Genomic DNA, 15,293 nt, shown 5'->3' on the forward strand with positions numbered 1-15,293 from the left:
TACATCTCCTGCAGGCGATCCTCCAGAGATCCCATGACATGATCCACAGTTCTCAGCAACCCACTGTCATGCATGGTATGGAACTCATACCATGACATTGATAGACAGGAAGTAGCTACAGAGAGTACACTAAGGTGTACCTCATTGTATTATTATGATTGGTTCCATTTTGACAGATTTACTTGTATTTATATTTCCAGTATGATAGTTTTCACCTTTCCCCTTTTCTTTTCATTTCTTTTGTGTGGTTTATTCAGCCACCAGTGAGCCACCAAGATGTGTTCATAAGCATGTCATGTTATAGGCAATATTCTGCTTTGTAAGGATCCTGCATGATTTGTCATGTGGCTTCCATTTGTTTCCATTTGTTTCTATTTGTTTCAGGCTCATTCAGCCACAGAATCCTTCAGTGAGCCACCAGATATGTTTGTAAGCATGTCATGTGATAGGAAATAATCTGATTTGTAAGGATTTGTCATGATTGGTCATGCTTTATCATGCTTCATCATGCTTCGTCATGATTTATCATGCTTTGTAATATTATGAACTTTATTTGTAAACTACTTTGTAAGCAGCTGATTCAACACTGCCAAATGGCATGGTTAGTAAGCCAGTGACTTACTAATGCTGTGATGAGTCATGCTTAGTAAAATGGCCTCCAAAAAAGGTATAAAAAGAGCCCATTCTACACTGAGTAATAATAACTTCCCACTTTTCACTCTTCTCTCAAACCGTGAGAGTCCATAAGACTTAAAAGTGCAGGCCAAGAGTGCCTTGAAGTAAGATAAACATCGTATCAGAGATTAGTTGTATACTACCTTACAGGGGTCGCTTATATAACAATCTATTTATAAACTACTTGTTGTGTGCTACCTTTCAGGGGCTGAGTATACAACACCAGAACAGCTTTCGTACTAGGCTTTACGTATTTAAGACAGACTTCATTACTTGTTGTGTACTACCTTACAGGGGTTGAGTATACAACACCAGAACAGCTTTCTAACTAGGCTTCACGTATTTTAAGACAGACTCTCTCTTTTTCAGGAAGGGAGACACGAGAACACGACAAAGTTGAGACAGACTTTCATAGGTTCAGACACGACCTATGAGATTGGAACAGATCTTACTATCAGAACATTAGGTAATCTATGAGTATTCCACCAGGGAACAACAAGAAGAGGACACGTCAGTAAACCCTCCCAAGAACTCACACATTATCTACCACGAAAACTAGAAAAGTCATAGACTGTGTACTTAAGGACTGGCAAGAAGTCTTATCCTGTATAGTTGTGTTGTCACTATACATGTGTTGTACATAAGACCCTTAAGTAGTAAGACAATGGGTACTGATGGTGCCACTAGCTATAGACTGATGCTAGGGCCTCAAGATGATGATGGATACATGCATTGCATGGAACTAACTGCCAAGTCCATGGTGGTCGAAAGATGTGGTAGGAAGCTAATGTGGAAAAGTGGGGTGTAAAATGAACATGAGAGTATGTAAGTTCTACCTAAGCGCTCTCCCAGGGCTCGGAGCCAAATAGGGTGTGCTCTAAGTATGTAAATGATGTAAAGGAAGGGTCCATAACAAAATAGGAAGTGTAATATGCCAAATATAGTCAGATAATGAAAAGGGATATACCAAGGGACTGGTTGGACAATGGATGGATGCTCCTGGATGATGTGCGACGCAGTGCACTTAAGCACGAGAAAGCGCGCAAGGCGCGCACATGGGAATACTGCACGTTGTGCGGGAAAGTGACGCACCTATGGCGCGTTTCATGGGAAGTGGTGCGCTCCATGGTGGAAGTCATAGTGGATGATGGTGCAAGTTGTGCCATGAAGGCCAGTTGTCAGAATTCGTAAAATGAGCCCATAACAGCCTGCAGAAACACGAGTCTCTACAGAGGGAAAGTGCAGAATAGCGTTGGACAAGGGTTATGGCTGAGACATGTGAAGACTGCTGATAGGGGAGTAGTGAATAATATGAGGGATAACTTTGGTCCACCTATTGAAGGCTTATGCAGGTATACATGCCTAGCACCAATATGATTGTCACAGCGCTATCATATATGAGAGCGCATGCTTGTGCTGAGACACTGAAAGTACACGTTAGTATTGGTGCAAGGGAGAAAAACATCAAAACCACACACTGGCTTTTGAGGTGCAGCTCTGTCCACAAGTTGGTGACCTTACAATCCACAAAGTGATGGTCAGACACCTGTATGTAGTCTGGAATACCATCATAATACCAACGTGTCATATACCATATATCCGGGTACAGATCCGAAGATCCAGATCTCAGATCCGATCCAGATTCAATGGACATATCCATCGTCCGGTCCACAGATCCAATCTGATTCTTATTTCATGTCCTGTTCATATAACTCTAACTATCGTTCATCTCCTTTCGGTATTCCTGTACACCTGTATTCCGGTTATCCTTTACTTCTGTTATGCTTACTGATCCGCTACACTTACTGATCTGCTTTAACTTATACTTCATTCCCAGTTCATGATTCATGATCCATCCGACTTACCAATACACTGTGCACATACTTTGCTTATACTTCGTACATAGCCTCACACCTTTGCTTATTGATCATTCTGTTAGTTATCCGTAGTATATAAACCCTTGTACGTGCACTGTAGTAGATCAGTTCAAATATCATCTTAGATTGCACTCATTCCGTCTGGACTCTAAGTCCCTCCATTATCCATCCGGACTTGAGTACGATACTCTTGTCTACTCCGAGACTTAGGATTGATTCCTATAGTCTGTATCTTCGCCTGTCTTTGGACAGTCCTCATCCATTAGTTTCCAGTTCGGTGTGAAAGAGTAATAGCGACTAGGCTGGTTAGAAACTAGCGCTACTTATCCAAATAGGCGCAAGTGTAATTTTCGACCCAAGAGGACTGCTATTGAAGCAACTCCCTTCAAATATGCAAGGGTAGCGATGATGCGAAGGGCTAATGACCTATAGCGACAAGTGAGTTCCGACAGAGAAACGTGCGTATAAGTAAGTAGCGCTATGCGACGTCCGACTAGCGACAGCAAGAAGAAATCAAAAGAAGGGAAAGCGAGGGATAAGGTATGATAGTGCAAGTGGAATGCCTGATAGCGACTAGATTATAGCTCGACTACCGACAGCGATCCCGACGTTGCGAAGATCAAACTTATGAAGGAACTTTAGCGACGCGCACTCGAAGCAAGTCAAGCGACACATGATCAGAGAGATTGGCAAGAGCGGAATCGATTGCACCAAAACTAGGATATAGCGACTAAAGTGACTCCGACACCAGCTAAGGTCCGGGGAAGGGAAGTACTGTACTGTATGTGCAACGGGTCGTTTTATCATACTGCGTAAAAGTTCAGGAATGCGTAGGCGAGAATAGTAGCGACACTGATGGAGGCACGATGTAGCGACAGGTAATAAGACATGCAGTGCAGCGGAACACGAGGATGCATGTAATAAGACCTGCAACTGATGAGTAGCGACGTTTAATGAAAAATAACGCACCAGCGGAGGTAGGTGGACATAGGCAGGACATGGGAGGATGGAATACTAGGTGTCGGGCCGGGCAGCGCGCTATGGGAGAAAAGCGGTTCCAAAGCGGATAGCTTGGGAGCTGAATAGCGCTGGTGACTAGCACTTTACTCCTTTCCTCAAGGTAAGGCAAATTGTGCCTATGACACTCATATGCGCCTAGCGCTGGTATGATTGTCACATTGAATCCGATCTGGATTAGCCGTTACTCTATATGTCCGATATCCGGAAGCCTTAACAGATCCGTTACGATACTTATCCATCTCACTAGACGTGATACTCTAGTACTCTGAAATAAGGGGCAAGACTCAGGAAAGGGGCACAGCGCATGAGCTGAGGCCAAAGCCCTTCGGATCCGATACCTCTTGAGTACAGTCTTAACACAATGCCGGTTTGCTGAGATAGAAAAGTTGTTCTGATATATTGTGCCACATGCACGACAGGTAAGATGGATAGACCAGGCTGGTACGATGCCGTGGAGGGTATGTAATACAACTTGGCGAGATTCCTCTTTTTTTAGCAGTAGCTGCGTCTGTGCAGAGGGACAGTTAGCACGTGTACAATGAGTATGAGGAGGATAGAGTGTAATTGATGCTAAAAGCAAGTAGATGAGCCAATAGAATGCTACAGCTAAGTCATAAGACTTACTCAAGCCAATGTGATGACCATGATCTTGAAAGGATTGTCAGTGCTGAATATCAAGCTCTGATAGGGTTGGCATGGTCCAAATTACCTCTTGGAACTCACTCCAGCAGACATCAACCATAGTAGCAGAGAGCCGAGTGCTTGTAGATAGAAATTCATGTATAGATGGTGGTAGCAAGTCAGGTGGGATGTCATCCGGAACTGAGCACGCCTGTGGAAGTATGATATCCCACCTGAGTGAGGATGCATAAAAGACAAATGAGAGGATCTCTTGAAATGAAAGTTCACCAAGTAGCTCATGGTGCCTCAGTGCCTCTAAGAAAGGTAGTGGTGTTATTGACAGGCTTAAGCAGCATGTTGGAGCCATGAGTGATAATGTGGGGATGGATAGCACTCATACGATATATTTTTGATGCAAGAGCAGCTGACTACTAGCACTGAATAAATGCCACATACTATACATTGCACACTGCTGAGACACTTAGGGTTAGGGTTGGTCGGAACTCAAAGTTCAAAATCCGACTGTTTCACTGTTTGTGCTGCCGCACTCTGCCAAATCCGCCACACTTTGGGTCGTACGGTTGGTTTTCGGGACGTTCTCCAATTTCGTCATGCTCAGCTTAGATTCAAAGCAGGCTCCTACCCACCCCTTGCTGGAGAGGAAGGGGGCGACATCCGAGTGCAGTAGTGTAAAGCGGAAACATGCACAAGTCTTTCAAACCCAGCCAAACCTTATCCCCCCAACCTCTCCTACAATGGCTGGCACAAAACATTTGTAAACAAGGGCAGCCACAGTGGCACAACCCAGAAGAGTCAGTGGGAATTGAATTAAATATATTGTATCGCTAATAAATATAATGTATATGTGTATATCAATATGTCGGCAACCTCGGTGGACGACGTTCTTGAAACCCTGCAGCGCGTCGGCATTTCTGCATCAGAATTTATACTGGTGCTTCTCTCAAGTGAAAAACATAGCGCTCATCCAGCTGTAAAAGATATCCTGTCTAATGGGCGTGAAATTCTTAATGCTTTTGTGAAACGAGCTACAAGTACCGCGTCCAAATGGGCTACTGATATCGCAAAGGAGATTTGTGCACGAGAAATCCATCACCTCACTGCTAAGGATAACGGAACTCATTTTGATGTAACGCACACCACAGTGGAGCAACTAGAGGATTTTAGGGTGGCTGAGTTAGCCAGAATCATGGAGAAATCTGCACCAGCAACATGGGACTTACTCGAGAGCATGCTGTCCGGGGGAACACAATCTAAAGTAGCCATCGGGAGGGATCGTGATGGTGATGTCATCATGGAGAATATTGATAGTGACAAAGAAGCTTACTGGGAGGAGATTGGGGAAGGGGATCTTGAGGGATCATTGATATCGAGGCTTACCAACAACACGGAATGTGATAGAACAAAACTGCAAACAAAACGGACAGCAAAGATCTTGCTCATGTGTTATTTCGCTGCCTGTCAAATCAATATTACTGACATCGCTACATGTGATTAAGAAAAAAATCACTGTTCTGAGCATTATGATGAGAAGTACAAATCAGTGATCAAATACCTTTCAAAGTCTGCTTGGGATGTTCTTACAATCAACGCACACACCACACAAAGTTATCGAAACGCTGGAACGGATAGGTGTATCGGTGTGACAATCATATTGGCGCTAGGCATGTATACCTGCATAAGCCTTCAATAGGTGGACCAAAGTTATCCCTCATATCATTCACTACTCCCCTATCAGCAGTCTTCACTTGTCTCAGCCATAACCCTTGTCCAACGCTATTCCGCACTTTCCCGCACTATGTGCGCACGTTCCCGCAGCACTATTCATGCTCCCGCGACTTATCCGACGCTATTCCCGCGCTTATAGCGCTATCAGAACTACCAGCAATGTGTCTATAGGAGCATTAGTGCATGTCCGCTCTACCTAGTGCCTTGTCCGCTCTATCTAGTGCTTGTTCCCACGCCTAGCGCTAATCCAGCGCGCTGTTCTCGCGCTCTAGGAATCACCCGAAATGTCGGAATCCATCCATGGTCCATCCTACCTCATTGGTATGTAATTTGCCTTGCCTCGAGTTTGTAAAAAGTGCTACAGTCTTATTACATGTATATCCTATCCCTTCCGAGTCCGAGATTGGTATAGTTTACTAGTATAAGAAGCCTATGGTGACTACTTCGAACATGACTTCCCTTCAACTGTATTTCCTTTCCCTTAGGTTTTACTTAGAAGTAGTCACCCTTTAGTTGCGCTCTATGGCCCCTATTTGACTTTCCTTACCCTTGCAATCAATACCCTTGATCTCACTCGCTGTTCATTACCCTCCTTTGAACTCAGTGTCCGCTTTCTTGACTTCCGCTCTTTCCCGCGCATTAGCGCTCTATCTTGCGACGTGCTATTCCCGCGCATCTAGCGCTCTTTCGGGTCTTTCGATCTTGAGTTGTCCTTAGCAGCTTTTCCCTCGGGTCGAACGTTCTTGCTTTATTGTTTGCAAGTATAGCAGCATAGGCAGAGCTTAGACATATACTGGCTTAGTACCTTGACAAGTGCCTAGTCAGGTTGTGTTTTCACATCGGTGTCTGCAAACGCTATTCAGGCCGCAACAAAATCATTATCAGTGCAAACTCACCGACACCTCCAGTCGCTCGGACGGTCAATTCTCGCAGCATATGCATATGATAACTTTGATGTAGACCTGAAAACCCATCAGCACACAATTGAAAATTCGATGGAATCACTCAAGCATCTAACATCAGGCCTGATGTTCCCACTGCAGCACAACATCTCCAAGGAAGACCTTAGGTGTTCTGAAGAATTGTGGAAGCTGTCGCCGTTTAATACCCAAGCAGAGCTGCCACCAAAGAAGGGATGGACAGATCTGCTCAGTCTTCACAAGGACACACCAGATGAAGCAGATCTTACCCGTCGCGATAGATTTAATTCGTGGAAGTTTCTCTCGGACCTCGTCTCATACGGCCCTCCATACTTTTCTCAATTCCGTAACCAACTTCATGAACCCAAGGCCATTGAAGCCATCCCCGTCATCAAAACGCCAATCATTGCTACATCTGTAATGGATGTCAGTAATTCCACCGTTACAGGCAATATACAAAGTGTCGTTAAGCTGCTCGAGCAGGGCAGAATCGGAGATCCTGCAGCCGTCGATGATCCAGGGATGCCCGACATCTCAGAGTACGTAGTTCTATTTCATGGTGACCTTGGGACGGGGGAACACCTTCAGTCTGCACAGCAGCGTCGAGGAATTGAAAACACACCATGGGACTGTTTACAACATGTTGTCTTTGTCCCCGGTCTTTTCCATTTGAAGATGGCGGCCGCAGACGCAATTTGGCGGATATTCCTGCAGCCCAATGCAGCACGACTAGATGAAACCAGCCTCATGCAAGATGTAGGTATCTCGCGGCCAAGGGAAACCGGCCACTATGGATCAAAGCCAGGGTTCCGTCGTATGCACGAACTGATCATGCACGACGGTATTTGTCGTTGCCTTGATTGTTGGAGAGTCGAGGCTGGGAAAGGTGACACGAAGTGGACAAGTCTGGAGGGATTTGCAGGATCAGAACCAACATGGAAAGACATCAAAGCAATGGCATGCACCCTTGCTTGTAACTACATTGCAGGTCACCAACTTCGGTGCATGCAACGTGCACCGGCAGCTCAACATGATGTCCAATATGAAAATGGACTCCTCTTGAACAAGTACATGCTTATATATGAGGAGCTGTCATATGCAATGAATATCGGTGACATCGGACGGGTCGAGACTTGCCTTGTGACATTGATCCCAATTTTAAGGCCACAGGAAAACATAAATATGCAAACGCTATGACAGACTTCCTGTGCAAAGTGCATTTCATGTATCCCAAAGGATTGAAGTAAGCATTATGAAACATCTTCATCTACTCAAGACTTACAATTGGCAGACGGGCTGTTCGCTACCACATCATGGTCAATCCAACCGGGAAGAAAGGAAGGTTTCGAGCAGTTGACTGGTGCGTCGAATTGAATAACCTTTTCACAAAGGTGCGCGTCCCTTGTCACTATTAAAAATGCGAGTCAGTAAACAAAAATCACAGGTTACCAATGGAGGAAAAGGACCAAACCACACTGTTTCGAGAATTATAATGGAGTCTCCACTCATTCAGATATACCGGAACTTGCATACAATGTTCCAGAATGACTTTCTGCATGTTCAACAAATGACTAAACACACAGAGGCAGATATGTCAAAAATGTTCCAAGTCCTATGCAGACACATGAGAAAACACTCCTCAAACAAAGTAGTAAAGGGGTGCAGAAGCCATTACAGTATCCCTGACGTCCTTGCCAAGGGACAGGAGTTGATGGAAAAGAATAGCGTAGATAACGAAGATGGAGGGCAAGAAGCTGCTATTAGGGAAGGTGAGGATGAGCGTCCATCAGTCGATGACGTCGCGATTGAATTAGTCTGGTAGTAAGTAAGATATATGATGAGTAAATATTACGGCCAACCAACGCTCTGCACTTGATTATCAGAATTCACCGTTCCTGCAAGATGCTGAGAGTTTCAATTCGATGTGCTCTGCACTTGATTATCAGAATTCATTATGGCCGACCAACGCTCTGCACTTGATTATCAGAATTCACCGTTCCTACAAGACGCTGAGAGTTCGGATTTGATGTGCTCTGCACTTGATTATCAGAATTCACCGTTCTTGCAAGACGCTCGGATTTAACTTCATTCTCCTTCCCAGCTGCAGAAGATGTCCTTGATGGGTGCATGGGACAAACACGCCCATATTCTGGTCAAAAGGTCAGCAAATATAAGGAGAAACAATGCGAAAACTTACTGTTATAGCCAGGCTGGCCGCAAGCGCTGCATTTTGACACCTTTATCATGCCATTGGGGGGAGCAAGGACTGGATGTTGAGCTGACCCATTGTTTAGTGTGGTGGTGGATAGAGGGCGCTGTTGTAGAGGGGCAGTGGTGTAGAGCGAAATTGGAATGATGCAGTGGATTAGAGAAATCACCTCCCTGGCCAGATCATCATTGACAGGCCAATGTGTTTCCTTGCGGAGATCCTCAACAATCTTAATCTTCTCAAAATGGGTGCAGTCAACAATCCGGTCAAGGACTGAGTCGCCCATTACAACAGTTGGACTGAGGTCAATAAGGTGTGAGCGTCCATAGATCTCCACTGTCTTCTGGTCTCTCCAATCCTCCAGTGCCTCGCATAGTTTGTGCTCCTGTGGGCCCATTGTATATTTTGCAAGTCTAGAGCGGATGGGAAGTCTGGGTGGTTGAGGGACAATGATGGGATCAAACAACGAGAATGCTGAAGGGTGATGAATGTCACAGCACACTTTAGGAAGTACAGGAGCGCAATGTGAGCAGCCTTCCTTACTATCTGATGGGTCGCATGTAAGGTGACTCAAATCTATAAAATATTATTGCAATTATTAATACAGTATAGGAAAGTCGCACCTGCTGATCCGTTGTCAAATTGGATATTAAACACCTTCCGATGACACCCAACGCCACGATAATCAGCGTTGATCAACAAGTCCATTGCTCGGTCCAGTTCATTCTCTCTCTTCTGCCTTGATAACCTCTCCAATGTGCTTGCCGGTTTTATTAAATCCCTCAACTGTGCATCAGTAATTATAACCTTAGGTGAGTTTGCTGCTGAGCCACTAGGATTATTGGTAGACTGGGCGCTATCCTCTCCTTCCAGGTGCGCAACATCAATAGCAGTCGAACTATTAATTACACGGCGTTTGGCAGCCGGTTGGTTATCTGGTGCGTTTGTTGCTTTCTTTTTGCACTCCTGACGCTTACGCTTATCTTCACGTATATCGTCGAAATACTCTTTTTCTGCAAACAGCAACACAGTCCCTTCCAGCGTGCGGTCTCTGGCTGCACGACTGAACCGCTGCCAAAGGGCAGACAACCTGCACGACGCTCGCCACTGAATGACCAAAGTCACATCTGGTACGTCCATTCCCTGCATTGATTAATACTTTATTGACATCACAATTTGGGCCGTATCCCTCACCATTCCAAATGCCTCTGTGGTACACAGACCCCTACGTATCTCTAGCAACGAGGTTTGTGACTTCGGCTGCCTTAAATCCAGTAGTCATGTTGGAGTTGAACCATTTGACTTTGTTTCGTAGATCTGGCGGAAGACGTGCCTGCAAGTACTTCGTGGCATTTATTCCTTCTTGGATGCTGTCGAAAAAAACGAGGAATTTCGGTGGTGCCGGATCGTCTGATTTCATGCCGGTAGGTATGAGGAATGCAAGATCTGCATAAGACGCAAGTGAGTATTTGATTTTGCAGACTCCAATCTTGATGTTTGGATGGTCGGTGGATACATGAACAGCGACAAGCTTTTCTGGTCGGATGCGAAGGAGCCTGCGTATGTCTCTCAGAGCATCTGATGTGAGCGTTGCTGATGTGATCATGAAAGGTACCTGGCACAGTAGGATATAAGTAAGCGCTCTAGTTCCTTGTACTCGGACCAAAAGTCTCCCCATGTCACAATGCAGTGTGCTTCATCAAAGATGACACCAATTAACTTCAACGCAAAGTCAATACTTCACAACAGCTTCTTGAACTCTCTGCCTGGTTTCATCAGCTGTTCTGGGCTGGTTATAATTGCACGGTAATGTGAGTCTTCGATTTCCTGCAGCAAACACAATGATTAAAGGTTCATAACTAACAGATGACCTTTGATTTACGCGGAAATTTGCCCTACTCGCTGTCTCAGTAGAGATTGAGATACTTTGTATACCAGCTTTTTCGAGGAAACTGACACTTTGTTCCCCGAGCTGGGTAAGTGGAGTCACAACAATCAGGATGCCCATGTCTTTGATAGCTAACGGTGACCAGAATGCAAGTGTTTTTCCCATCCCCGTCCCCACTATGCAGATAATATCGCGATCATTTTGCAGGAACGCGTCTGTGACTTTGAGTTGCCACAAGCAGGCTCTCTTGTTGAAACGATCTTGAAGCTTCTCTCGAATGGCAGAGAAGTTAGGAGCTTCCGCTGACATATGACAAAAAAGGATAATATGTCGGAATATCATTTTATTTAGCGATACAATATATTTAATTCAATTCCTGCTGACTCTTCTGGGTTTTGCCACTGTGGCTGCCCTTGTTTACAAATGTTTTGTGCCAGCCATTGTAGGAGAGGTTGGGGGGATAAGGTTTGGCTGGGTTTGAAAGACTTGCGCATGTTTCCGCTTTACACTACCGCACTCGGATGTCGCCCCCTTCCTCTCCGGCAAGGGGTGGGTAGGAGCCTGGATTCAAAGGCCCTATCGGCCCTTTCCACAGCTTAGTCAGCATGTAGACTAGGTTTCGCCATCTTGGTAGCTAGCATTCATCATCATCTCAGCTTGTCTGCCTTGCTCTGGGCTTAGGTCGCTGGCCCTGCTCCAACGTATACCTGCCGAACCCGAGAGAACGGCGATCTACTGTCTCGTCTGGCATCATCAAATCCCAGGTGAGCAGTTTCACAACGGCATCGTAAGCCTAGTCGACAAGTCCCTTGTAGTCGCTTAACCAAGCAGCTCCGGTGTCCCGGTTCATTATCGACGCCTGTGGACTCTAACACTCAACGACGTGATCACGACTGTCCCAGATCGTGAAGAACCGCCTGTAGTGAAGGTATTCTGTGGCTCGTTCCTCAAATTGGTCGATGGAGGCGAGTTCAAGGGGAAGCACCTCCGCAAGGTTCTTGGCAAGTGAAACCCTCTCGTCACCTGAAGCCATGGATTAAGTCATGATAGTAGAACCTCGAGAAAAAGCTTACCTAGGGAGCACAGCAAAATGACGGTGGCTTCTTCCAGCGCAGTCCTCGAACGTCATCCACTCTGTGGAAAGAAGTAGCAGGAGCTCGATCCGGAAGGAGTGGCCTGCAACGCAATGACAGAAGGGAGCGGTCCCTTCATTTGGGGTAGAAGCTGCAAGTAGTGTTCAGCACATGAGTTTCGTGGAGTGCGAGTCCCATTAATTTAAACCACCTGTAAACTTCTTCGTCGACCGATTCATACCCGAACTTCAAGGCAACAAACAAATATATGCAAACTTTGACCAAGTGTCTCGTGAGTCGTCTAGTATTTCTCCCCTGAAGTGCTTTCAATGTCAAATACGATGAAAGCACTCAGCAAGAGGAGCATGAAATTGCTCTGTGAGATCCGCACATTAATATCCTTTTCTCGTTCAAGTTATCCCGTTATCTTCAAGTTGATCATACAAACCTTAAGCTTGGATACTCGCTTCGGTGAGATCTGGAATTCGCGGCAACTGGGAAACTGAAGCTACCTTTCTCGACAGATGTGTACATGCCGATGATTTCCGTCATGCGTTCGCGAAGGATGCGAACATGTGGGCCTCAGATTACACGACTACGAGTACAGAAATACTATGCCTCACTGCAGATTTCGGCCTTCCGTCTCTTGTCTTGTTCGTTTTCGCCAGGATGAAGTGGCAGCTAAAGGTGGAGCCTTATCTTCAGCTATAGCGTGCGATGTCATGATAACAGTGAGTCGGACGTCCGATGCCTTTTGGGGGAGATAGATGGGTCGCAATGACCAGCCGCATGCCCGATCAGGTGGCGCTTTGACGTATTGAATGTGCTTGTATCAAGTATCAGGGTACGAATTAAATTAGAGTGGAGACCACAAGTACTCAAGTGGAGTGTGAATGACATCATGTGAGAGACTTGTTCGGTTACGTTACGTCCACCTCTTCCTCAAGTACTTAGTCCAGTAGACCAAACCATGATAGCTAAGATATTTCCTTTAGGTGTCAACGTCGGCGACGGTGACCGTAACCGACGCGAACCTCGCAACAATAGTCATTTTGCAATTCCGTGGAGGCCCATTTAAAAAATCATCAACGGGTGCGTCGGTATTTTCTTTCATGTCTTCACCGTCGCCTCACCGCTCTAACACGATGCCAGTCATCATCATGTCACCAACGCCTGGCACCCGTACTCCCCGTCGCGTGCAATGGGCAAGCACAGAACATGTCCACGAACCAGAACCAGTCAGTCCACGCGCACTGGACGAGATGGCTCAGGATGTGAGTACCCTCTTATTTATTTTCCACCGTTGCTTATATCAAACGCCTAGCCGAACGCGTTTGAAACGCTCAAAGAAGCACTCGAGCGCCACCACTCCTCTCGTACACATTCTCCATCTACCCAAATCATACCCACCACGGCAGACATACATATCTATCCCCCAAGCACACCTTCGACCGTGCATACATCCCCTACATCTTCTACCCCGTTCCTCCCACGCCGTACACACGCCCTGCCAGGCGAAGTCTTTATTGACCCCTTAGAAAGTGCTGGCCTCCCTCTCTCTTCAAGACAAGCAAGCGGGGACTCTGAATTCCCAGCAGACGGCCGCGTCGAACACCTCGCCGTGCGCGAAGCGGCGGGCGTCGTCAGAGCGCACACTAAACGACGGGGTATCCTCGGTCGTCGCCACCGCTCAAAATCACGATCACGGGTCGCAGAACCAGAGCCAGACTCTGAAAAAGAGTGCTGGGATACGAACGGAAAAGTCGAAGAAGAAAAACCCCATACAACTTCGCAACAATCACCCAAGAAATCATGGTGGCATTTCCGTACTCCCCCCCTCAGTAGCTCCTACCCCTCACCATCCTCCACCTTACGCACAATCGCGCGGTTCTTATGACCCCGAATCTCACCCTCCGGTACATCCTTCTCAGCCGAAACTAGGCTCTGGCGTGCTGAGTGCGTTGTTGGCACTCTACGGGCAGGACCACGACGAGCACGATCCTGCGCATAGCGAAGACGAGTCAGACCTCTCCAATCCCGAACGTCCATGGCTCCCCCACTCTGCCTCTCATCCCAAGTCTGGATCTAAACACAAAAAAACACCCTCCCAAACCCTAAGCCAAACCATCCACTCCGCCTCAAGCAGCACCGTCTCCCTCCTCTCCTCCCTCAAACCCAAAGACAATGGCCCCTCGAGTATGGCTGCGCTCATTACAGGTGCGGGGACATTGAGCGGTGCTGCTGCCCCGATGCAGTTGGGGTTGGCGCCTGATTTGAAGACGAAAAGGGGGTATGGACTTGTTAGGTATCGGTTTGAGGACGGCTTTGAGGGGGAGGGGGCTGGGGAAGCGAAGGAAGTGGGAACACAACGAACACCAACACCTCCCCGTCTCAGCCTTCGTCTCCCCCGTCGTTCGAAGAGCACCGATACCGATTTTACGAGGGGGGTCGGTGGGCGTGTCGAGGAGGACCACGAGGGTGAAGGGGAAGTTGATTCTAAAGCTGCTATCCAATCGCAAAGCGATGCAACAATAGACCTCGAGGAAGAAGTGATAGATGTCAAGGAGGATGATGATGAAGAAGAGGATTCACCAGATACACTCGCTCCTCCGACGACCGCGACTACTTCTACGTCTACTCCTACTTCCACCCCCTCTGAATCAACTCCACCAAACCTCCCCCCAACTTCGACTTCGACCTTCATCGAGAAACCAAAGTCGAAGCACTGGAAAGGTGTCCTGAAAGATCTCCCGCTCCCACATCACTTGCCTGGCGGGCACTTCAAGGGGTTTTCGCTGGGTTTACCCGGGACACCTTTAAGACATCCAGTCAGTGCGAGTGGGGCTTCTACACCTGGGACTAGTGGGACTGGAACAAGGGCGAGTAGTGTTGCTGGTTCGCCTGATGAAAAGGATAAGGAAAGGGACGGTGGGGGCGATGAGGATTATTTCGGTGCGAAGTGGATGGAGGAGCAGAAGGAGAGGGACAGAAAAGAGAGAAAAGAGAGGGAGAGAAAAGAGAGAAGGGAGAGGGAGAGGAGGGACAAGGAGAAGAGGCGGAAGAGGAAAAGGGCGGAGGTTTACGTGCGTTCCTTTTCTTTTTTCCTTTCCCTCCTTCGTTCACGTCCAGCTACCTCACCTCACTCACGCCCACCCCACAGATAACTCGACACGTAGCAGCCATCCTCCAACGCCAAGAATTTATCCTCAAACTAGCTCGTGCAATGATGATGTTCGGGGGTCCTTCACACAGGCTCGTCGCGCA

The 15,293-nt window shown here is 46.9% G+C and overlaps 6 protein-coding genes across 6 annotated transcripts; 4 read left to right on the plus strand and 2 right to left on the minus strand.

Moving 5' to 3' along the window:
* Positions 1-5,070: 5,070 nt before the first annotated feature.
* Positions 5,071-5,709, plus strand: DFJ58DRAFT_723592 (uncharacterized protein; the record flags this gene model as incomplete). Its single annotated transcript, XM_041385027.1, has 1 exon — positions 5,071-5,709. The coding sequence occupies one exon, from the start codon at positions 5,071-5,073 to the stop codon at positions 5,707-5,709; it is 639 nt and encodes a 212-aa protein (XP_041248329.1).
* Positions 5,710-6,223: 514 nt separating this feature from the next.
* On the plus strand, positions 6,224-8,681 carry DFJ58DRAFT_714249 (uncharacterized protein; the record flags this gene model as incomplete). The annotated part of the gene is made up of 5 exons (XM_041384002.1): positions 6,224-6,260; positions 6,765-7,999; positions 8,023-8,102; positions 8,151-8,250; positions 8,304-8,681. The coding sequence occupies 5 exons, from the start codon at positions 6,224-6,226 to the stop codon at positions 8,679-8,681; spliced, it is 1,830 nt and encodes a 609-aa protein (XP_041248330.1).
* A 130-nt stretch (positions 8,682-8,811) lies between these two features.
* On the minus strand, positions 8,812-10,208 carry DFJ58DRAFT_653866 (uncharacterized protein; the record flags this gene model as incomplete). The annotated part of the gene is made up of 3 exons (XM_041381765.1): positions 8,812-9,008; positions 9,057-9,644; positions 9,692-10,208. 3 exons carry the CDS (start codon positions 10,206-10,208, stop codon positions 8,812-8,814), a joined length of 1,302 nt encoding a protein of 433 aa, XP_041248331.1.
* Positions 10,209-10,293: 85 nt separating this feature from the next.
* Positions 10,294-11,121, minus strand: DFJ58DRAFT_653975 (uncharacterized protein; the record flags this gene model as incomplete). Its single annotated transcript, XM_041381769.1, has 4 exons — positions 10,294-10,599; positions 10,752-10,806; positions 10,828-10,895; positions 10,951-11,121. The coding sequence occupies 4 exons, from the start codon at positions 11,119-11,121 to the stop codon at positions 10,294-10,296; spliced, it is 600 nt and encodes a 199-aa protein (XP_041248332.1).
* A 1,857-nt stretch (positions 11,122-12,978) lies between these two features.
* DFJ58DRAFT_99490 (uncharacterized protein) lies at positions 12,979-14,077 on the plus strand. Its single transcript, XM_041395670.1, has 3 exons — positions 12,979-13,121; positions 13,182-13,303; positions 13,354-14,077. Exons 2-3 carry the CDS (start codon positions 13,190-13,192, stop codon positions 13,924-13,926), a joined length of 687 nt encoding a protein of 228 aa, XP_041248333.1. The 5' UTR covers positions 12,979-13,121; positions 13,182-13,189; the 3' UTR covers positions 13,927-14,077.
* On the plus strand, positions 14,036-15,292 carry DFJ58DRAFT_99534 (uncharacterized protein). The gene has a single exon (XM_041395671.1). The coding sequence runs from the start codon at positions 14,228-14,230 to the stop codon at positions 15,191-15,193; it is 966 nt and encodes a 321-aa protein (XP_041248334.1). The 5' UTR covers positions 14,036-14,227; the 3' UTR covers positions 15,194-15,292.
* The last annotated feature ends 1 nt before the right edge of the window (position 15,293 follows it).

This window comes from Suillus subalutaceus, assembly GCF_016647625.1.
Source record: "Suillus subalutaceus strain FC151 chromosome Unknown DFJ58scaffold_14, whole genome shotgun sequence".
In the NCBI taxonomy this organism is placed as follows: domain Eukaryota; kingdom Fungi; phylum Basidiomycota; class Agaricomycetes; order Boletales; family Suillaceae; genus Suillus; species Suillus subalutaceus.